At 41.1% G+C, this 23,491-nt stretch overlaps 1 protein-coding gene across 4 annotated transcripts; it reads left to right on the top strand.

The window, feature by feature from the left end:
• Window positions 1-5,512: 5,512 nt before the first annotated feature.
• Window positions 5,513-16,222, top strand: TAFAZZIN (tafazzin, phospholipid-lysophospholipid transacylase). Of its 4 annotated transcripts, none has more exons than XM_072429970.1 (11): window positions 5,513-5,597; window positions 8,254-8,310; window positions 9,818-9,946; window positions 10,094-10,139; window positions 10,255-10,340; window positions 10,998-11,078; window positions 11,477-11,518; window positions 11,605-11,667; window positions 11,759-11,811; window positions 13,632-13,709; window positions 14,503-16,222. In XM_072429970.1, the coding sequence occupies exons 2-11, from the start codon at window positions 8,292-8,294 to the stop codon at window positions 14,602-14,604; spliced, it is 699 nt and encodes a 232-aa protein (XP_072286071.1). In that variant the 5' UTR covers window positions 5,513-5,597; window positions 8,254-8,291; the 3' UTR covers window positions 14,605-16,222. The 4 variants fall into 4 exon arrangements, with proteins under 4 accessions (XP_072286071.1, XP_072286069.1, XP_072286072.1 ...); XM_072429968.1 differs by having other exon boundaries at window positions 8,254-8,383; XM_072429971.1 differs by lacking the exon at window positions 5,513-5,597 and adding an exon at window positions 5,604-5,939.
• Window positions 16,223-23,491: the final 7,269 nt, after the last annotated feature.

Below are 23,491 nucleotides of genomic sequence, written 5' to 3'. Positions count from 1 at the left end.
AGGTATCAGACTGAATTATCTGTAATTTTTTAGAGTAGGACAGAAATTTTTCTGTAGCATACTGGCTTTTTTGGTAAAGAGCAAGGGGTATCAAACTGAAAAATTTGTATTTTTTTACAGTAGGACAGAATTTTTTCTGCAGTAAACTGGCTTTTTTTTGGTAAATAGCAAGAGGTATAAGACTAAAATATTTGTATTTTATCTTTTTAGAGTAAGACAGAAATTTTTCTGCAGCAAACTGGCTTTTTTGGTAAATAGCAAGAGGTATCAGACTGAAATAGCTGTAGTTGTTTTTAGAGTAGGTCAGAAATTTTTCTGCAGCAACGTGGCTTTTTTTTTGGTAAATAGCAAGAGGTATCCGACTAAAATACCTGTATTTTTTAGAGTAGGACAGAAATTTTTCTGCACCAAATTGGCTTTTTTTGGATAATAGCAAGCGGTATCAGATTGAAATATCTGTTTTTTTTTGAGAATAGGACAGAAATTTTTTCTTTAGCAAAATGGCTTTTTTGGTAAATACCATGAGGTATCAGACTGAAATATCTGTATTTTTTGAGTGAGACGTAAATTTTTCTTTAGCAAACTGGCTTTTTTTGGTAAATAGCAGGAGGTATCAGACTTAAATATCTGTATTTTTTTTTTGAGTAGGACAGATATATTTCTGCAGCAAACTGGCTTTTTTTTGGTAAATAGCAAGAGGTATCAGACTGAAATATCTGTATTTTTTAGAATAGGACAAACATTTTTTCCTCAGCAAACTGGCTTTTTTGGTAAATAGCAAGAGGTATCAGACTGAAATATCTGTATTTTTTTAGAATAGGATAAAAACATTTTCTTCAGCAAAATGGCTTTTTTGGTAAATAGCAAGAGGTATCAGACTAAAATATCTGTAGTTTTTTAGAGTAGGACAGAATTTTTTCTGCAGCAAAATGGCTGTAGTTTTCTACAAGAAACTTTTTTTTTCTGCCACATGGCTTATTTTGGTAAATAGCAGGAGGTATTAGACCTAAATATCTGTATTTTTTAGTAGTAGGACAGAATTTTTTTCTGCAGCAAACTGGCTTTTTTGGGGAAATAGCAAGAGGTATGGAACTGAAATATCTGTATTTTTTTGAGTAGGATAGAAATGTTTCTGCAGCAAAATGGCTTTTTTTTGGTAAATAGTAAGAGGTATTAGACTTAAATATCTGTATTTTTTGGAGTAGGACAGACAGCAAATGACCTGCCTGACTATAAAAGATCATTTGTATTGATCAGTTGCCCACAAAAGTACCCAAAAAACATAATACTCCCAGACAAACAAATGCGTGAAATTTAACATGTGGGGGAGCTGAAATATTACACATATGACTGAGGTTTTAAACATGATTAGAGACAGCTGCACAATGTCAAAAAATATATGCCATAAGGGTTCATCTTACCACGAGAAAGACCAGTGTCATCTTCTACATGCAAAGTGACATCTTCGTCATCCTCATCACTCCTAGCAGAGAGAGCAGGAGGGGACTGCTGCGTCTCAGGGCGTACTATTGACAAAAATTGCAGCATGGGAGGTCTGGGACTGCAAGCCCTCACGTAGTCAGGGAAAATGTTCTATGTAGGACTCCATGAGAGCTGCATTTTGCTCAGGAGTAAAGCTAGTTGCCTTGGAACCAAAATACCTGGGCTGGCTTAAACTGTCTGAGGTGCCAGGTTGAGGGCCCAGGGGCCTAGATGTTGCTTAGCCTGCTTCTCTAGGCATCCTAGCTTGCCTAAGGGAGCTGCCCGCTGGTCTATGGAATGTAGAATGGGGTGGTAGTGCCAGAAGTGGTGCTGGTGGTGGAGCTGGTGGTAGTGCCAGCAGTGGTGCTGGTGGTGTTGCCAGTAGTGGTGCTGGTGGTGGTGCTCCGCTTTAGGTCATACATGGTCCTAGAAGGAAAAAAGAAAACCAGTTATGGGACAACACACAAAACAAATTTTGTAGGAATAAAGTAAATGGTGGATTCTTACCTTATTTAAATCTTTTTTGGATTGTTTGCCACAAATCTTTTTTTTGGGGGGTTTACAGCTAAGGAAATGTTGTAAAACAGAAGGGCTAAGAAGTTCTCTGAAAATATATAGGGATGCAGTGCATGCGCATGTGCGGACCTAAATGTTACGCGCGGACATCAATATAACGTGTGCAATAGTACGCGCGGACTGTGGGTTTAGTAATTGTGGAGGACTTGGATGAAATTACATTACAGGCTAGTGCTGTTGTGGCAACAAATGCAACAATTTGGGTTGCTGCACAAGAGGAGCAGCAACAACCTCAGGAGCAGCCTTCCACTTCACTACAATTCCGGGAGCCAAGGGTTTTTACAGAGCGGAGCAACCTGGATGACATGGGGGACCAGGATGTCAAAAGGCAATTCCACCTGTCCCGTCATGTCATCCAGGACCTGTACAGTCTGCTTGATTATAAAAATTGCCCCTAAAACAAGGAGAAGCCAGGCTGTGCCGGGAATGGTGAGGCTACTTGCAACTCTGTATATATTAGGACGGGGCTCGTTCCAAACAACCTCAGCCTAAATTTGTGGACTGAGCCAGCCTACAGTTTCCAGAGTGTTTATGAAGGTCATAAATGTCAATGTGGACCTTGTCCCACTATAAATTTATTTCCCTCACACAGCTCAGCAGTGAAGGAATGTAAAGGTGGATTTCTTCAGGCGAGCAGGATTTCCTAATGTTTTGGGGGCCATCGATTGCACCCATGTGGCAATTCAGGGCCCTGCACGACAGGAAATATCATTTGGCAACCGGAAACAGTATCATTCGCTGAACGTGCAAGTAGTCTGTGATGCCAACAGGAAAATCATGAGTGCACGCACAGTGGTTTGCAGGATCATGCCATGATGCCTATATCCTGCGTCAGACAGGCCTCTACCAGAAATTCAACTTTGGACAAATGTCCGAGGGCTGGTTAATAGTTAATGTATAATGTCCTTACTGTAATACAACTAACAGTAGTTAAATCATAAAGACACCTATTATGTTGCTAAGTAGTTGCAGTCGTACAGTCAGTCCCCTTGCATTGTCTGAATGACAAGCTATTATCTATATTCTATATATGTAAAATGTTGTGCTAATATATAATTTAGAAAATAGTTTATAAATATTGTCCAATATTGTAACCATGGGGGAACCCTTGAACTAACTTTCAGATATTGTCGGAAGCCGTACCTTTTTTATGAAACTCTAGGGTTACACCCACAGAACACTTACTATTACAATAAACCTTTTTTTTAACTTTTTTTTACAGGCAGCTTCCATGGCTTATGACAACTGTGCGTCACCCCCGGACAGATGCAGAGCATAATTACAACAAGGCTCTGTATAAAACCCGAGGGGTTGTGAAGCACATAATCGGGCTGCTAAAAGCATGGTTTCTGTGCTTGGTGCGGCCCGGTGGTGAACTCCTCTACGCACCCTACATATGTTTACAATGTATGCATTACACATTTCAGCGCATCATGTTTGGGTTACAAAAAACCTGGGAGTAACTCGGGAAGTCATAACAAGCACACTTTAATCCTTTGGGAAATAAAATAGCAGACATATTTGTGTAAGAGATGGGCCTTTATGTGAAACTTTATAAAACACATTGCCAAACTGAGGCAGTGTGCAGTTTAGTGCAGATTTGGGCAAGCATTGTTTATGCAGCCAGAAAAGCATGAAAAATACCATCCAGCACCATCTAGTTGCAGACAAAACAAGATTTACCATGCTGCTTAACACATCCTAATAATGTAATCTATTTTTTAACAGGACAATAACATCCCTCTGCTGGGAATCTCTGCCAAGCCTCTGGAATGTCACATCACAGACTACTGTACATTCATGGATGACATTGCTTCCAGTTGAAGGAGGAGTGCACCTTTATGTGCTTCCACTACCAAGCTGATGTGAGGAAGTGAATATATAGTGGACCAAATTCTGAAAGGGCATTCAAACTTTCATAAACACCCTGGAAAGCTGTCAAAGCAATACAATCTGTTTTGCAGTAAGTAAATTTGTCCATGTAGGTGTTCTATACTAATATTATTTCAATTATGTAATCACCTAAATAATGCATACAGGTGCGCAGGGGAGTAACAGACAACAATTCACCTTGCCAAAAGTGAAACAACCCTTCCAATATCTATGCAATCGTGAAAAGAAACATTTACCTGTACATACACTTACAAATACACAAATACAATATATTTATAAAAATCACTTAAAAGCCTTTCAACTGCTGTTAATTTTTGTTTTATGTTTGGATTGAGTAGGGAGGAGCAAAAACTCACAGAGAGGTGCTAGACTGCCAATAATGAGCTGGGGGCTGGTATTTTTTTAATACCAAAGTGTAACAGCATGGTAAAAAATTCCAAGTTTTGATCCAAGGTCAGAATAGCTCCAATCTGAATCAAAATGATCAGAACTATACAACCACCCTTAAGTTTGTATTGGATGGGGCCCAAACATTTCTGATGGTGGCCCTGTGTCCAGTACCCATGTATTGTGACCCCTCTTCACATATTGTGTAAATTGTATATTCACTTGTAGTAGTGTAACAATTCATGGCATTTACCACTCCTGGATACCTACTGGCAAATGCTAAACTTTTTTCTGGCATTTGCAAAAGGTTGCAAAAATCTAGCAAAACAAATTGTATTTCCTCATTAAAATCTACTTGTATAGGACCCCAGGTCTAGGTTATGGGTGGCAAATCGCCCTTGGATGTTCCATGAGGCGTCTGAAAAAACATGCAGCAATTTTGTTGCTAAACTATTTATTCTAATGTTAATCATTAGATATTCGTGCCATTCAAACACTGACTGTTAGGGTAGGTACACACGTGCAATAATTGTCGCTAGAAAATGAACGACTAATTACAGATCAATGATTATTCACGATTATTTATAGCGATCGTATAGTGCGCGATTTTGTACATGCTGTAACAATACAATCCTTCAAATATAATCCAATAATATACACGCACTAGATATGATCGTTTGAACAATGCAGGAAGTGACTTGTTCTGCACAACAATCCACGATCACTACACGACCATACACACAATATATAGTGAACGATTGTCACCCAAACAGATCCGTCAGGGCGATCATTTGTATCCAGCGACATTCCTTGTTCATCGGTGTTGTTGGCTTGTCGTTGTGGATTTTTTGTGTAAACGACTATCGAATCTTTGGTTGTTAATTGTTTCTTTCCAACGACAATTATTGCAGGTGTGTACGTAGCCTTAGACTTTCTGATTGGCTGGCAGGGAAATCTAATGCAGAATACTGGATTTTAAAGGATTATTTTACTTTATAGAAATTCCAGACTTGCTGATAATTCATGGGCTGAGTAGCAATTTCACACATACTAATTTCCCCAAATATAATAATAATAACAACGATGATGATGATGCAGGGGTTGTACCTATGTGGGATATGGCGGCAAGCATGGCGTGTTAGTGCCATCTGCTGGTCAGAGATAAAAGTGCAGACAGCTGTAGAGGACATACACTAGGGATAGCTGGCGGTGAATGAAGTCTCCCTCCCCGCACTAGGTGAACGCTTCCTTGCCAGCAGGTGAGTGGGCAGTCATTGACTGCCAAGATGGCGGCACTTTGTTTCCTCTGCCCTGGTCAGCAGCACCGGCCTCCGCGTTCGTGCACCGCTCAGCTGGTCCAGGGGAGAAGTCGGCTGCTCGGCGCCTGGTTGGTGGAGACAACTCGCGGCTTCCAGCTGAACAGGCCGAAGCCTCGGACTTTCCTGAACTGCTGTACAGGCAGGGGGCACATGGAGTGGGAGGGAAGACATTCATAGAAGCACAAGAAACAAACTATGCCTGTGTGTTACTGAAACACGTGTATGGGGAATTGTCCTACTTCTGTCTCGTTTGGCATGTTAATGGTGTTTTAGATCATCAAGGTCAGTGCTGATCATAGATCAGAGACTTCTCTATGAAACACACAGCAAAAAAACTGTAGTTCTGTTGTATTGGTCTGCAGCAATCTTATAATGAGATCTTATAATGACATTTGTGATATTTTCTGATTTACACACATGCTATCCTCTTAATATTATTGCAGTGCAATGGCTATGGAAGCTGGTTTGTGAACCAGAATTAAGCTTCAAAAGAAAAGTAATGAGAATGTTATTAATAATAATAAACTAGATTTATATAGCATCAACATCTTGCGCAGCGCTGTACATTAAAAAGGGGTTGCAAATGACAGACAGATACAGACAGTGACACAGGAGGAGAGGACCCTGCCCCGAAGAGCTTACAATCTAGTAGGTGGGGGAATTTCACACACAATAGGATGGGCGATATGTAGTGGTGAGAAGTAGTGATGGTTTCAAAAGACAGAAGAAGACGAGTAGGCAAGTTTGAAAAAATTTTGGAATTTGAGGGGGGGATGATGATGAGTTCTGTTTTATCCAGATTGAGTTTCAGAAATCAGTCAGACATCCATGATGAGATGGCTGACAGGCAGCATGAGATCTTATCCAGGTCTGAGGGAGACAAGTCAGGGGTGGACAGATAAATTTGAGTGTCATCAGCATATGGATGGTACTGTAAGCCAAAGGAGGATATGAGACTACCGAGAGAGGAGGTGTACAGAGAGAAGAGAACCGGTCCAAGAACTGACCCTTGGGGAACACCAACAGGGAGGAGAGTGGGTGAGGCGGAATTACCATTGAAAGAAACTTGAAAGGTGCGGTCAGACAGATAGGAAGCAAACCAAGAGAGAGCAGTGTCACTGATACCAATGGTTGTATTAGAAGGGGATGATCAACAGTGTCAAAAGCAGAGGAAAGATCAAGGAGAAGGAGCACGGAAAAGTTGCCTTGAGACTTAGCTCTGAGGAGGCCAAGGGCTGTTTTGGTGGAATGGGAGGGATGAAAACCAGACTGGTGAGGGTCAAGGAGAGAGCTGGTGCTCAGGTAATAGGTGAACCTGTCTTTTATAGGCAAGGCGCTTAAAAAGTTTGGAGACATGGGGGAAGGGAGATAGAACGGTAGGTAGAAGGTAGAGAGGGGTCCAGTGAGGGTTTCTTTAGGATAGGGGCAATTATGGCATGTTTGAAAGCTGAGGGGTATTTACCAGTAGAAAGAGAGAGGTTGAATAGTTCGTTTAGGGCGGGGTCCAGAGTGGAGGAGTGGGCACGGAATAGATCAGAGGGAATCGGGTCAAGCAGACAGGTAGTAGATGGAGATGATGAGAGAAGAGGAGACTTTATCCACTGTAACAGGGCTGAGTTAGGCCGATGATGATTTACAGGTTGAAAGAGTGGATATGGTTGGAGTGGCCTGGTGAGCAGAGACATCATGCCTGATTTTGACAATTTTATCTCTTAGGCTTAGTTTACAGGGACGTTTTCCCCAGCGTTTAACCTGAGGCTTTTAAAGCCCATGTTTGAAATCCCTATGCATTCCAATGGGCTAATCTATACCAGGACGTTTCCTTGAGGCACGTTTATGAGCTTTATCTTAAAAGTTGCTTGCAACATTTAAGAAAATAAAAAGCAGGGTAAAGCTGGAAAACGCCCACAAACGCGGGTAAATGTTTCCATTGATTTCAATGTTAAAAACGCGTCGTAGACGTTTTCCAGTGTTCTAAGGGCCAGCTTTAAAACCCTAATAAAAAAGTGCATAAAAAACGCAAAAGGAAGGTTTACATGTGTTTTTTTTTTTTTTTACAAACATCCTTCTAGACCCAGCCCAAAGTAGGTGGCAATGTATTGGGCTGTGATAGTTGTTGTGGGGGGAGCAGGTGTGGGGTTTAGGAGGGAGTCAAATGTTAAGAGGCTTCATTGGTTGGAAGCTTGAGACGAAATGACAGCGGATAAATAATTTTGCTTGGTGACAGTGAGCTCTGTGTTAAAGTGTTGTAGTTTGGCTTTGTAGTCCATGAAGTCCCCGCTGAGGCTAGATTGCCTCCACTTACACTGCAGGATCTGTCTTCTGTAGATGTTTGGTGTGATTGTGCCAGGGTTGGGGGTAGCGGAAGGTGGCAGGGGAAGTGGGGGTGATGATACAATTTTAAGCAGACCTAAACTCAAATTTTTTTTTTTTTTTTTACTTTACATGAAAGGGTCTTTACTTTAGTTCCGCTTTAATGGTAAACCTGGTTTCTTGGGGATAATGAAAGGGGTGCAGTAAAAAGTCACAATGTATTCATTTTCTTTGTGTAATAATATATGTGAATATAGAAATTATGTTTTTTTTTTTCCTCCAGATTGCTGCTGACCTGTACAAGATGCCTTTGGTGGTAAAATGGCCGTTTCCTGCCCAGGTGAACTTCCGGAGGCACATTATCAGTACAGTTGTTACAGGACTTGTCGGTACCTACAGTTGGGTATGGACCAGTAAGTGTCCCTTTACCGGCACCTGAGTCTGAGGAAGGTGACCATAGCTGTCCTCACAGTTATATTTTGCCTTGGGTGGAAGGTGATGAGGTGTAATGCAATACCTGTAGCTTCAGCAGTTGTTCTTGCTCACTTTTAAGCCTTTCTTGTCATTTGCTTCATTTGTTGTCACCTCAGATCTTGCAGTAGGTTTTTATCAGTTAAGATGATCATATGTGATTGTCTCAGGTTGGTAAAGGATTACCCGAAGGATCACTAAAATGTTATTTAATATTGGGGAGGACACAGTGGTGGCCACCTGCTACTCCGGTTGTCTTGGTGTTCTCCCTAGACCGATTTGCAGGCATAGCTGGAATAGACCTGCAATCGGAGTGAGCAATCCTGCACAGCCCCCCGTGGCTTGAACTTTGTCAGCTAATAGGTGCTTGCATTGCATCAATGGTTCCTAAAGAAGTATGAAGAATCAACACCAGGTGGCAGTAAGTTCTGAACTGCTCACTACCTCCCTCATTAATTTTTCATTCGGCTACCACAGGTAGATTTTCCATGTAGCATCTCCCCCAAGGCAACAGTTCACTTGCATGAGGAAACTGTAACGGCACTGCGTTGTCACTGCCAGTCTGAACATGCCTATGGTTTATTTGGCACTAGCGGATTTTGCAAGCAGTTTGGGGAAGTTTTACTTGCAACAAATGAATAATGTTAGAATACGTGGTTCAGTGTGTTGTTTTTTTTGTTCGTTATAGTTTTCCCACCACCTGGTTGAAAACAAATTCTGGGAATAACAGGGACTCTATTTAAAAGAACAGGCTGCCAAGTAGTAGATGAGCATCTTGTCAGTCCAGCAATTGTTTGTTTCTGCTGTTACCTGCGATGATCACTAATGATCATTTCAAGCAAAAATTATTACTTGTATGGGAATTTAGAGGGGTGATGGCAGAAGGGAAGGGCAGCAACCGGAAAATTCAAAGTACTATATGTTCACCTCGGTACAGAAGAAAAAAAGTACCAATTTGTGCAAGTGCTACCCATACTGCCCTTCAGCTGTGTAAAGCTTTAACTTATGCTGATGTAAGGTATACAGAAAGCTAATTGATAACTTCCAAAATCAAAAAAGTACATTAAACTTTTAAGTTGGAACTCTCTTCTAGGTTAGTTAAGTGTATGTCCAAGAATTTAGCAAAGATTAGAAATCTTTATTTGCACTTGTTCTAATAAGATTGACCTAGGCCTTCCTAGTGTACTTACTGAATTGATTTAGAATCTGTAAAAGCATTATCAACCTTCATGTTTTGAGAGGTGCCAGGAATGTATTTAGGATAAATGGACTTTTTAGCAGCAACATATTAATGCACAAAATACTCCATGTTAATTTTTGTGTGGTAATGAGTAAATATGCATAAATCTTAACTAAGCTAACCATAATTCCTGCAGAATACATAAATCGCCTGAAAGTGCACAATAAAGAAGTCCTGTATGACCTGATTGAAAGGCGGCGATTGGATACACCTCTTATCACCATCTCCAACCACCAGTCATGCATGGATGACCCCCACCTCTGGGGTAAGCTGATATTATATGATAATTTATAATGCTTCCTGCACATTGAAGAATGCAAAAGCTCAGTCAGTAATCATTGCTCAGTGATTTCACATTGTCTTTAGTTGTGAAATTCTCAAGTCCTTTTTAAGCATCTTTTGCTTTTTGCAGGCATATTAAAAATGAAGCACCTCTGGAGTTTGCGCACAATGCGCTGGTGAGTTTCACGTTTCAAGAGTTTTATGGTTTGGTGACAGTAATATTTATGTTTTGGGTGTATCTGTAAAATGTTTTTGTGTTAATGAAAAATATGTTTTTTGTCCTGGCCACAGGACCCCTACAGCTGCTGATATCTGCTTTACAAAAGAGAGTCACTCATTATTCTTCAGCCTGGGCAAGTGTGTGCCAGTATGTCGAGGTAAGTTGGAAGGGTATGACTCTCTGGCCCAGAGTGGCCTGAGTTGTCATAGAGTGTAATTTGCAGGCCGTAGCAATGCTGCATTATCTGTATTGTCCCAACAAAATTAAAAAAAGCATTTAAAGTACACCTGTCATTACAGAAATACAATGCTGATCCAGACCAAGCATACTGCAAATGAAAGCCAGAGAAAATGGTGGTTCTTTCTTTATACACGTGGATGACACAGAAAGTAATGATTATAACTATAGTATCCAAACAACTCTCATTTCAGAGGGCGGTCAGCTATGCCAACCTGGGTATTTCCCATGTCAGGTTTGCTTCAAGATGGCATCACACTAACTGATTTAGTGCAGATTCTTTTTGTTAAAAGAAGGGCATTTCTGTATTCCATAGAATCTAACCCCCCCCCCAAACTGTATAGTTGCTGATATTCTGTAGATTTTGGATAGAACAATCGGGTTTTAATGTGGTATATTGGGCTATCTGATGTCTAAAAAATTATTTTGATTTTAGATTAAAAAAATCTAGTCAGTTGTAAAAGAGTTTTTTTCCTCACAAACTATGTGTATAACAACAATTATTGTTAATAAAATTTAATTGTTACAAGATTTAGGATGGCATGGAGGTACATCTTACTGTTATTGCCATTTACAGGAGATGGTGTATATCAGCAAGGAATGGACTTCATCATAGAAAGGCTAAATAGTGGTGAATGGGTGCATGTATTTCCTGAAGGTAAGAATTACCACATTCTACCCCCAGTAATTCAAACTCTCCTTGTCTAAGATACACTCGCATAAATCTACCAAGGTCTTAAAGGGTCAGTTTGTCTAAATCTGACACTTGATTTTTGGTGGATGACAATTTCTTTGTCTCTGTGGGTGAGATTTCTTCAAGACATTCCTGCACACTTGCTGTGAATGTTAGGGTCCTTGGTGGATAGGAGGCGCAGGAATACATAAAGGTGGGCAGGAACAAACAGCATTCCCAATATACATTTATATACATGCATACAGATTCATGAAAATACCCCGGTTATTTTTTGTAGAGGTTAGGAGTGATTTTTCAATTATACATCTAGATCAGTAACTCCATCAGATATGGTATTTTCATGTACCTTTTTATTGTTTTAGGAAAAGTTAATATGACTCAAGACTTTGTGCGGCTAAAATGGGGTAAGTAAATGTTGTGTGGGTAAAAGTAAAGCAAATGGTTGTTGGTGATCATTGTAACCCAAATTTCTTATTGTGTTTCCCTCTAGGCATTGGACGTTTAATATCGGAGTGTACTCTGAACCCCATCATCCTTCCTCTCTGGCATGTTGGTGAGTCCTTTATAATATGACACTTCTGTCTGATTGACAAGGCCTTAGCCAACTGCAATTCTTCTTTTTCTGTTTTCTTTTTATAATTCAGGGATGAATGATGTGCTCCCAAATGATCCTCCCTACATACCCCGCTGGGGGCAGGTAAGTGATTAGCAGGGTATTCTTGATATTGTTTTTTTAACCCTTTCTGCTATATTCCTATTTTTAATATTATTATTTTTTACTCTTGCATTGCACAATTATTTTTGAATGAATGGGCTTGTTGTGTTAGAGACCAGTCACTAGTTCTGTTTTGGTTTTGTTGATCTCCAATAGTGTTGTTACTATTCTACATAAAAAAAAAAAAAAATTGTGTAATGCTCAAACTATACCGTTACTCACCCAAATATTTATTTGCCTGTAAAGTGAACAGATTGATTGTCCATCATACATGTGCATAGTTCTCCCCAGAGGTTTTTAGCCGGTTGCTCCACCCGGCTGCTTTGAATACCCCGCCCAGCTCCCAGCAGCTCTCATCCTCGGATGCCCAGATCTCAGTGAGGCTGCTCTGTGCTGTGTGTCATCCGTTCTGAGGATTGCTGCCGATGAGAGGTGAGCACACACAGTTCAGCCTTCATGTGAAGGAGACACAGGCAGCCCCGCCCCCATCCCATCTCGGATTTCTGCCTGTGAATTGTATCCATCTCTAGCTCTGAGTGTGCATTCTGCATCCTCATAGCTCTATCTCCTAATATGTATGTCACAATGACCTGTAATTTTCAGGGTGTACAGGGGACCCTCATAGATACTAGTTATTACAATTTCAGCCCCCCAGCTTTAAAGAATTTTTAAGATATGGGAGTCACAAATGTAAAAAGTTATGAAAATTGAACTTTGGGGTTGCTGTTTCAGAGAAAAGTGCAACTAGGAGCCCTAAATTGAAAATGCAAATTGGGGACCCCGGAGCCACTAACATAGCAAGGAGCATTGGGGTGGGGCCCCTAAATATATACCTACCTGTCACAAATCTATACTTATGAAACGCCTGTCTGCTTCTCTTCTTTGTACTCCAATTTTTTTGAGGGTGGGGGTACAAAACTGAAAATATAGGTGCAAGTAGCGGGCACATTCTCCTCTTACAATCTTATTACTACAGCATCATTGGAACATAAAACACTCTGCCCATTAAAATGGGCTTCCCTGCCCTGTTACACATTCCTGTCCACTTATCTAACATTCTGACACAACACTTCAATTGGGGAATGGGGAGGTGTAAGAAACCAAAACCATAGGTATAAGTGGGGAACATCTGTGACTAACATCCCCTAAAACTTCATCACTATGGCATCATTAGAAAATGAACTCTGCTCACTAAATTTTATTGAGGTTGAGGTACTGGAAGGTTACAGTCGTGTGTAACAAGGAAGTGCATTTTGATATGAGCTAAGCCTAACTTGTTACACCACATTCATTATACTATTACACTACTACAAAGGATTGCACTCTTAAAACTTTGAACACTAGTAAGTTGGGTCACAATACACAAAATACATAGAATAGAAAAATTGGATATTCTAACGGGGCAGGCATTACAAAGTTGTAACAAATAATTGGGAGAAGGTAGAACACTGAAACATTAAGAGGTTACTGGATACCCATGGCATAAACAACTGGGAGCACTAAATTTGCCGTGTTTTGCCACACACCCTTTTTTACCACCCGGCTACAGCTTCCTACCACCCAGCTGAAAAAAAATTCTGGGGAGAACACTGATGTGGAAACAAGAATCTAAATACCTTTATAAAAATGACGGTTCTTTTTGTGTAGACCTTAAAATGATCATACCTAGCCAACATTTCTGGAGAAGTTACCTTGACTAGGGATGACTATACTCTATAAGGTGTGAATGAAGGATTTGTAAGTAAGTGTTTATTCAGTTATTGTTGTTTAATAATAATTTTTTTTCCATCCTGTCTTTGCAGAAGATCACTGTTCTAGTGGGAAGTCCATTCAGTATTGCATCTTTAGTGGAGAAGTTAAGAGCCGAAAATAGAACACCTGTAAGAACCTTGTATTTTTTGATATCTAAAAACAAGGCAGCACTTCAGGTTTTCAGTTTTACACAGTTGTACAATTTAAACCCAGCATATAAGTGAAACCTGCATAGGCAGAGGTTGCCTATAATGAAAATTTTATGAATGATGAGTGAATTCAGAGGGTCAGCACCTGGTGCTCTATGTAAACCTTAACTTCCTGTGCAAAAGTCAAGTTTTCCCGTCTTGACTTCTAACCTTCTAGTTGTCCAGTAAAGATACTCATGTTATGGCCCTTTTTTTTTTATCTAATGATGCGCATTGACCAATTGCACTAGTGACAATGCACTGACATGTGCTGTTCAGTGTCTGAATTTTTTTTTTGTCTTGGTGCATGTAATTTTACCTGCTTGTATCACACTTTTTTGAGAATAGAGTAGTAAAGAGCTAACATATCTAGTGAAATGATGCTATTGCATGTGACACTAATCTAAACAGGTGCAGTTGGCATTAGAAGGCACTAATGGGAAAAAAAAAAGTTGTATTGTGTCTCTGTTGGAAAGGTTTTCTATCGCCCTGTGTTTTGATTGGACAACATGACTTGAGGATGCACATTTGTTTCCACCTATGTTTTCCTTCATTAACATAAAACAACATGACCAAAGTAGTTTTTTTTTTTTTTTTTAACTATTATCTATTATGGTTAATCAGCTTGAAATTAAGTCTGATTTCAATGCCAGATTTTTGTTTTGAAACAGTTTTAAGATCATAAGATCTTTTAGGATTTTAGATCAGCTGAATTTTTGTCTTTCATCTGCAGGCGGAGATGAGGAAAGCCATTACTGATTATATCCAGGATGAGTTCCGTAAACTGAAATCCCAAGCGGAAACCTTACACCAAAATTTTCAGGAGCAGAGATGACGGCACGCTAAGTGATCATGGCGTATAGCCAATGATGCTAGCCTTTGTCCAGTCACCGGATGCCTTCCTGCCTGAAAACTTACAAATCCAGACCTCCTAGCAATGATTTTTTTTGGGGGTACAAAGACATTGATCCCAGATCAATCTTAGAATAATCATTATTTATGCTTGATTACTGTGGCGCCTGAGCCAGACTTGCTGCTAAAGGACATTGAAGGAGAATGATTTTATTTCTTGCATGTATAAATGTGTCCTGTCCGGTCATTGTACTGAGCATGGCACAAATAACCACACAGTGAGGTAATGGGGTTCAAAAATATTTCTAGAATCTTCCAGTTCCATTGATCTGTCCTGGTTCTAGCAATAGTATGTTTTTAATGGAGCCCTAATGAGGTTGCCCACCTACATTTTAATAGTGATACCAGTTTGAGGGAGGGAAAGGCTCTTCATACAAGCCATGTGACCTTAAAGAGCTACTACACACCTTGCCTGCACATGGGCCAGTATAAATCCAGGGTGTATGAAAGGCCCTTCTGCCTGATGACAAGCCAGTGACCACTTTGTCCAAGGTAGGAAGTAAACATCAAATCCTGAGCATACTACACCTTTGCTTGCTGCATGCCTTGCTAGCAGGGTGGTCAGTTCCAAAATATATAAGTAGCTAAGGCCAACAAAGAGCAAGACTGCAGGTTGCTCATCCTTGAATGGTTGCCCACTTCCTGTTATACCAGTGGTTGTGGTATCATTCTGGCTTGCTGCCAGGAAGTAAGGTCTCTGGCAACCCATGTGACTTTATGTAAAGTAAAAAAAAAAATGTGGAGCAGAGGTGAGGGTTGATCTTTCAAGGACAACATATTTATTAATACAGGACCTTTCACTTCCTCATAACTATACTAGTTTTTAAAATAATTCCAACCAAAACCTATTTCTCAATTTGGGATAAGTAGGACTTCATTTGGGCACACAGTCTAATCTGCCATGTAGAACTACCCCCGCCCCAGGTACAACCAAGCTGTCACTGTCTTTGGAATTTTCTATATAATTCAATAAGGATACCCTGGAGGGGCATGTTACAGACCTCAGCATTTCTGTGCTTGAGAGTATATGGAGTGGTTACTACAGTAGTTTGGTCTCAGTCTATGGTCATGCTGGTAGTAGGAGACTTTTTTTGCCAGCAGTAACACCTGTAAGAATTAATTTACCCAATCTCACTATGGATAAATTTGTTTTGAGTGGTTTGTCAGGTAACAACAGTCTTTAGTCCTAATCATGATCCAGGATGGTGACATTTGAATCTGGTGGATGTTGAGGAAGCATTGTAGATGTAGATCCTCGGCAGTGTCCCACTATAATGCAGAACCATCCCAGATGCAGCTTTTTTACCAGTTGCACACCGGATGGGGGGATTCCACACTTTGTACCTTGAATCTCGTTGTCTTAATCTTTTTATATTTATTGTAACAAAATAGGTCTGGTATCTGTTTCAGAAATAAAATATTTTATTTAATATTTTATTTGCTTTTAGCAATATGGTGGAAAACATTTTTTTTTAATTTGTATTTTTTTATACCCCTGATTTTCTGAATACCTCTTTCCAATAAAGAAAAATCAATTTTCATTGCAGTTTGTTTCTGTGTGGTTGCTTTAGGGCTCAGTGACACATTAGCTTGCGTTTTGTTTTGTCTCTTGTGTGTAAAGTCACACATTTATTTTTAAAGGGACTATAAAGGAAAGGGTCACACCTCTATTACTTTTGTGCAGCTCTCTGCTGCTGGCACCTTGCTCAAGAACTTGTAATGTGTGATAGCTGGCAGCAGTGGTGTGGTACTAGTATGACACACTGCAGCCCCTTTTTATTCCCTACGGAGCTGCTGCAGGGAAACATTACATATTGTGTCTCCCCATGTGGCAGTGTTTCCTGGTGTGAGGAAGCCGTAAATGCAAAAAAACAAGCCACATTATTTTTGACAATGCAGTGCCCTTCAATACATGCAATGTATTTGCTTTTATGTCTTGCGGTGCATTGTATGATAACGCAGGTGCATTTCTGTCTTGTGTGCAATTTAGAATTCATGGCAATGCACTGCCATGTGTCCATAAATAACTTTTTTTTGTTGGTTTATGTGTATGAACATGCACGGTCTCAAAGAAGACCAATCATTTTGAGTTTGATGTGATGTTTTACACTGAAAAGCATAAACCATAAAAGTACATGCCGATTGGCTCCACAACTTTGCAGGCCATCTCTGACTTTTAGTATATGTACATCATTTGTTAGAACCCCCAAATCTTCTGCAGTGCTTCTCCCAAGTGTGTGTGTGTATATAATATATTAGCGTGTGCCTTATATAAGGAAAAAAGTTTTTCCTTTTTAGTTTTGTCTATATAATTAATACTTGGTATTCATACTTTATAATGCGTGTAACTGCTATTCTTCCCCCACAATGTTCTGTGTTCCTCTCCCCTTGGTCCCCTACTTATTCCTGCCACTGCCTGACGAGGGCACTGGAGCTTTCGCAACCAGTGCATTTTTGGGATGAGACACATACCAGATTTGTCCCTATGTCTTAGTGCCACCCATCCCCCCTATGGATGCAGGTATTTCTCTGCATGCACAGCTTCGCCCATAAAGATGTAGCAATTTTTAGCTACCAACATCCCTTGATTGACCTGATCTGAATAATTTTCATTCCACACCTATCTCTGTAACTGGGGGTAAGGTTTTTTATTAACTATTTTAATGTTTATTTCCTAATGGTTTCAGCTACTTGTCTAATTCAGTTTTTGAGACGATAAAAAAGTCACTGTCCCATTGTCAGAGCCAGTCTGAAAAATATAATTAAATTGTAAACCATGAATCTTCCATATATATTTTTGATTCTTTCACACTAAGACATATTTTAATAATATTATATTTTATAATCAATGATCCACTACACTACCAGATTAAAAACAGTCATTGGAGATTCGTTAACACATCACCTTTCTTCTACTGGTGCCATTATTTACATATCAGTGTTCATATAGTGCACCTATTTTAGTTTAGGGATCTGTCTGCAGTCCCTGATAGCATGCCAACCACACTTGATTATCGCCCAAACGAGCGATAATAAAAGCGTGTACAAGGAGTTTGGTGGTCTCTGGGGACAGGTAGGTGCGGATTTTGGAAATGTTGTGTAGGTGAAAGTGACAAGGCATGGAAATGTTCTGAATATGGGGGGTGGTAAATGAGAGGGCAGAATCAAAGGTGATGCCAAGACAATGTGCCTGAGGGGAGAGACAAATAACAGTGTTGTTAACAGTTAGGAATATGTCAGGAGGAGATTTGGAATATGAGGAGGGTGGAGGGAGGATGATAAATTCACTTTTATCAAGGTTGAGTTTCATAAATCTGTCAGACATGCATGATACCTTATCCAGGACTGAAGGAGACAAGCCAGGGGTGGACAGATAGATTTAACCTTACCAACTGTAACCCCAAGTGTGACTCGGGGTAGAAAAAAGTTGCTAAAAGCTCGGCAGCTCAGAAGCTAGACTGGAGAGGGTCAAGGAGAGAGTTGGTGCTCAGGTAATCAGTGAGTCTTTTAAAGACAAGGCGCTCAAGAAGTTTGCAAATATATGGGAGAAGGGAGATAGGACGGTAGCTAGAAGGTAGGGAGGGGTTGAATGAAGATTTCTTCAGGATAGGGAGAATAATGGCAAGTTTGAAAGCGGAGGGGTATATACCAGTAGAAAGGGAGAGGTTGAATAGCTCGGTTAGGGTGGGGGGCCGGGGTGGAGGAATGGGCACAGAGTAAATCATACGGAATTGAGTCACCTATAGTCACCTATGAGTCACCTTGCGGACCTATAGTAGATGAAGATGATGAGAGAAGAGTGGAGACTTCATCCACAGAAACAGGGCTGAGGGAGGCCAGTGATGATTTACTGGTGAAAGGGGTGGATATGGGTGGAGTGGCCCAGTAAGACATTGGCCCTGATTCATCAAGCAAAATCGGAAGCTTGCTCGCACACTCGTATTCGCAAACCAAAATCAGAAGCCGTTGCGCTATTCAACAACTGAATGAGCTTGCTGCCGGAGCCGCTCATCCCCAGCACTTTTACACTGGCAAGCTTGCATTAAAAGTCACTGTTCCGGGGCGTGGCTTGGCAATGGCACTGTGAGCAGGCACTTTCCTGGAGCAATGTGTCCACCGCGGCTTTAACAGCTAATACTTCAGATCACACAGCTTGTTTCCACCCCACTCAGTGATGTCTAAGCAGCGGAAGAATAAAGAAGCAGGGAAGACCCCTAAACGGGACAACTTGCACAAATATTTCCCTTCAGACTCGGCAGCTTCAGCAGGAGGAAGTGCTCCCAAGATGGCCCCCGCATCTGCAAGTGAAGCTGACCACGTGGAATTGGCTGATCGGGTGAGTGAAGAGGGCACTTTCCCCCCAGCTGGGATCCCTGCTGTTCTGTCTCCTACACACTCCTGTCTGTCATCTGATTCCCCAGCTGAGTTCTCAGACACAGTATCTTCCCCTCAGCAGCTGCTCAGAGAATTACAAGCCCTCCTGACATTCATACCCACTAAAACAGAGCTAGAATCCTGGGCTCATTGAACAGATATATCAGTATGTGCAAGCAGTTGATATTAAGGTTACTTCACTGGAGTCCTCCTCCTCCCAAACTTCCCTTAGATTAGACACGCTTGAACATACCCAACTGCACATGAAGTCTGTCCTTTCTAACTTGGCTCTCAGTTTGGACGATCAAGAAAACAGGGGCCAACGCAACAATTTTTGATTAAGGGGACTCCCAGAAGCTACAGCTGGGCCTGACCTGGAGCACACTGTGATTGCCATTCTTAACACCCTTTTAGACCGACCCCCCTCAGAGTGCATAGAATTGGATAGAGTACATAGGGTTGGTGTGAGGAGAGATGGAGTACCTGACGGCCCAAGAGCTGTTCTATGCAGGGTGCACTTTTACAAAGTTAAAGAGCAGATCGCTCAGAAAGCATGGCAGAAGGGGCCGATTGATTTTGATGGTGCAAGTATTCAGATATATCTGGATCTATCTCCTCTCACGCTACAGATGAGACGCATACTGAAGCCACTTTTGGATTACATTACCACACACGGTGCCCGATATAGATGGGTATATCCACTACATCTCATAGTGATTAAACCCAATTCTGTGTTTACATTGCACAATCCATCTCGGCTACCGGCCCTGTTTACCTTCTTGGGCGCAGATCACATTGATGTTCCTAATTGGCTGGAAGTCTTAGAGGTACTACCAAGTATCTGCTTGAGATCGAGATCATCTACCTCCGCCCGACGCAGACGGTGCTCTCCCACTCCTCAGCGCCCCTGAGAAGGAATACCTCAAATTCACATGAACTATGATTTCTCCTGCTGCTGAATATTTGGACTCTTGTTACCACCACTGTCTACCTCCTACATATATTACAATGCATATCTATACCCCTCAGAAACGTTCCTGTGTGATGTATCTATGTCCTGATCTGAGCACACCTCCTATGCCGGAAGAGGATTCTTGTTATTGCAGTGACATTGGTGCACATTGAGTATGGGCGACGGCCCATCATGGTCTCAGTGGTTCTTTGTTCCCAGATGGCTGCCTACCGCCAGTACTATTACTGTTATTATTATTGTTCTGTTTACATGATACCTTGCGCTTTGAAGCTGGGTTATTGTTTCGGCTCCTGTAGTAGCCTGCATTGTGTATTGCTGTGCACTTTAGTATGCCTGATTATTGGTATGCCCTTTATTTAATGTTTTTGTTAATGTCTTTGGGATCTCCAGTCCTGTGAAACCTTTCTACTCTTGTAAGTTTAGAATTCTATCTCCTCTCCTTGTTTTTTGGGAATGGCATATCTTCCTGGTTTCACTTACTAGAGCTGTGTGATTTACTTATAGTTATATACGTGTTTTATGTTGCTGCTGCTGGTGAGCCAGCGGCTCATAGTGTTCTTGCCTACACTACCCCCCACATAGGTACACCCGGCATCTTGTAGAGGTCGGTGTTGTGGTATATTGTTTTACTTACCTAGGTTTAGGGCCTAGAACTCTATTTCTTCTTCCTTTTAAGTTGTTTCGTTTTTCTCGCTGCTTTTTCTTCTTTGTGTACCCTATTTTATTGATTTCCTAATTTCTTCTTTCTTTTCTTTCCTCCTATTCTTTACTAATTTCCCCCACCCTTCCCCCTCCCATACCTTACCGTTAGACCACAGGAATTATGACTACCACACTCACATCTCTGAGTGTTAAGGGATAAAACCTCTTTGGGCACCCTGGCACACGCCACCCCTGACATTGCTAACACCTTCCATGACTATTACAGTCTACTGTATAATTTACGAGGAGACTCTAGTGGTAGGTCATCTCCCGACCGCCAGATCGCAATACAGGAATATCTCAGTGCCTCCAACTTACCTACATTGTCCTCAGACATTATAGAGATATTAGATAAACCGATAACACTGCTTGATTACTACTATATACTTGATTAGCCTACTATAAGAAATTCTTCCCAGTACTAGGCCCGCATTTAATTTTAGCGCTGAATGCGCTCACTGATGATCACACTCTTCCTCCTGACACATTAGCGGCCCACATATCAGTGATACTCAAACCAGACAAGGACCCTCTCCTATGCTCCAATTATAGACCAATATCGTTGCTTAATTGTGATTTGAAACTTTTTGCCAGCATATTAGCGCATAGGCTGACTCCAATACTGAATGGTATTGTCCATCCTGACCAAAGCAGTTTTCTCCCGATAAGGGAAGCCAGGGACAACACGATCCGTACCCTGAATATTATTAACTATGCACATACTCACAACACCCCTCTAATGCTCCTCTCCACTGATGCTGAGAAGGCATTTGATCGGGTGGACTGGGCGTTTCTGCTCTCCACATTGACACATTTGGGTCTTCCCCCTCGTATTCTGTGCTGGATAGAAACGTATTCTTCCCCCAGCGCCAGAGTACGGGTTAATGGTGAACTCTCCCACTCCTTTTGTATTACCAATGGTACGAGACAGGGATGCCCATTATCTCCCTTACTGTTTGTGCTGACCCTGGAGCCCCTCCTACGAATAATTTGTGCCAATGGAGATATCAGGGGAGTCCAGATTGGCCCCACTGAACATAAGGCAGCTGCTTATGCGGATGACCTTTTATTTTATGTTGCAACACCGGTAACTACTTTGCCGGTTCTTATGCAAGAGCTAGACAGATATGCCTCGCTCTCTAACTACAAAATAAACCTGCAAAAGTCGGAGGCACTGAGTGTTATTCTTCCCAGAAAAAATAGAGAGGCTTTGGCCCCTTCTTTCCCCTTCAAGTGGTCTAACTCAGCTATCTCTTACCTGGGCACACAGATTCCTGCTAATCTAACGCAAATTGTAGATCTCAATTTTATCCCTCTATTAAATAAAATCCGAAGTGATCTACAGAGGTGGAGACAGATGGCATTTACATGGTTTGGGAGGTGCAATGTGCTTAAAATGAATGTTATGACTAGACTGTTGTATATGCTGCAAGCACTCCCAATACACATCCCGCTTTTTATCCTTCTAAAATTCCGTTTGGAATTTGTAAAATGTATCTGGCTTAATGGGGCGCCCAGGCTTAGGATGACATTACTGAGACTCCCCAAAGCCAACAGAGGAATGGCATTCCCTGCCCTTAGTTTTATACCATCAGGCAGTGCACTTGTCTAGACTGTTGGATTGGTGCACTAATGGCCGCTCCAAACTGTGGGTTGGGTTGGAGGATGCATGCTCTACTGCCCCCATTGCCGCATTGGCATAAGATTTTCCCGGGGTCAGATAGCACCTGCTGGAGATGTGGCGACACACAGGGTACGCTACTGCATGTTTTCTGGGAATGCTCAAAATTGCAATTTTTTTGGAGTTCAGTAGCTATTATTATCTTAAAGCTTACCGAAGTGGATATAAGGGGCAATCCGGCCCTGGCACTTCTTCATGTTTCGGACACGTCCCGCAGGTGCTATAGTAACTCTCTCCTGAGACACCTTCTCAATGCAGCTAAGGCCTGTATCCCACCCTTATGGAAGAATACTGCCCCTCCAACGGTAATACATTGGTTGCAAAGGGTTGCTGATATATATCACATGGAGGATATGATATCCACTGACGCTAAGAAAGCGGAAAAATTCGCACAGACTTGGTACCACTGGATCCACTTTATCATTACTGAGGAGGTGTTTGTTACGACCACCCCCCTAGATACCTGAGTATTCTGGGATGGATGCCTAATTGCATTCTGCCACTGTTTCAGAGATGTGATTGATTCTATAGCTGGTCAATGCCCACTTTAACCCCCCCCCCATCTCCCCCCCCCTTCCTTCTTCCCTTTTTCTCTTTCTTTCTTTTTTTTTTATTCTTAACTCTTATTTTTTTAATTATTTTGTTTGTTCTTCTTTTGTTTTTCTTTTCTTATAAAAATGTTTTTGAAAACTTTAAGATATCATGGTTCCTGCTACTGATACAGCAAAATGGGTTGGTTACAATGTTTGTATTTCTATACGGTTTGCCGTTAAGCCACAAGCTTGAAGATATGTATTGTTAGAACCTAACCTTGCTGTATGTTCTTTGTTGAACTGTATGTTATCATCACTTTATTTTATTTTCTCTGTATGTACCTTGATATCTTTTATTAAAAATAATAAAAAAAAAAGTCACTGTTCCCCTAAAAAAGCATTCTTTCTAATGGCACACATATTACCCTTAGCCCTAAAAAAAATGTTTGTGCTGTTCAAATGTTTAATACATCTATATGCACTAAGAAAAAAAGCATATTTTAAAATCACTCGTTTCTTTCCTGTTGGGTAAGAGTTAACCGAGTTC

The sequence above is a fragment of the Pyxicephalus adspersus genome, chromosome Z, assembly GCF_032062135.1.
Source record: "Pyxicephalus adspersus chromosome Z, UCB_Pads_2.0, whole genome shotgun sequence".
Classification (NCBI taxonomy): Eukaryota; Metazoa; Chordata; class Amphibia; order Anura; family Pyxicephalidae; genus Pyxicephalus; species Pyxicephalus adspersus.
The sequence above is the reverse complement of the archived record's forward strand: the minus strand, read 5'-3'. Positions and strand labels throughout refer to the sequence as shown.

What these genes read in the sequence shown, in the direction of transcription:
- TAFAZZIN (XM_072429968.1), top strand. Translation starts at nt 8,275, where the DNA reads ATGCCTTTGGTGGTAAAATGGCCGTTTCCTGCCCAGGTGAACTTCCGG. An exon ending in AGTTTGCGCACAATGCGCTG is followed by an intron (nt 10,140 to 10,254) that starts GTGAGTTTCACG and finishes TCCTGGCCACAG; the next exon opens with GACCCCTACAGCTGCTGATA. An exon ending in ACATACCCCGCTGGGGGCAG is followed by an intron (nt 11,812 to 13,631) that starts GTAAGTGATTAG and finishes CTGTCTTTGCAG; the next exon opens with AAGATCACTGTTCTAGTGGG.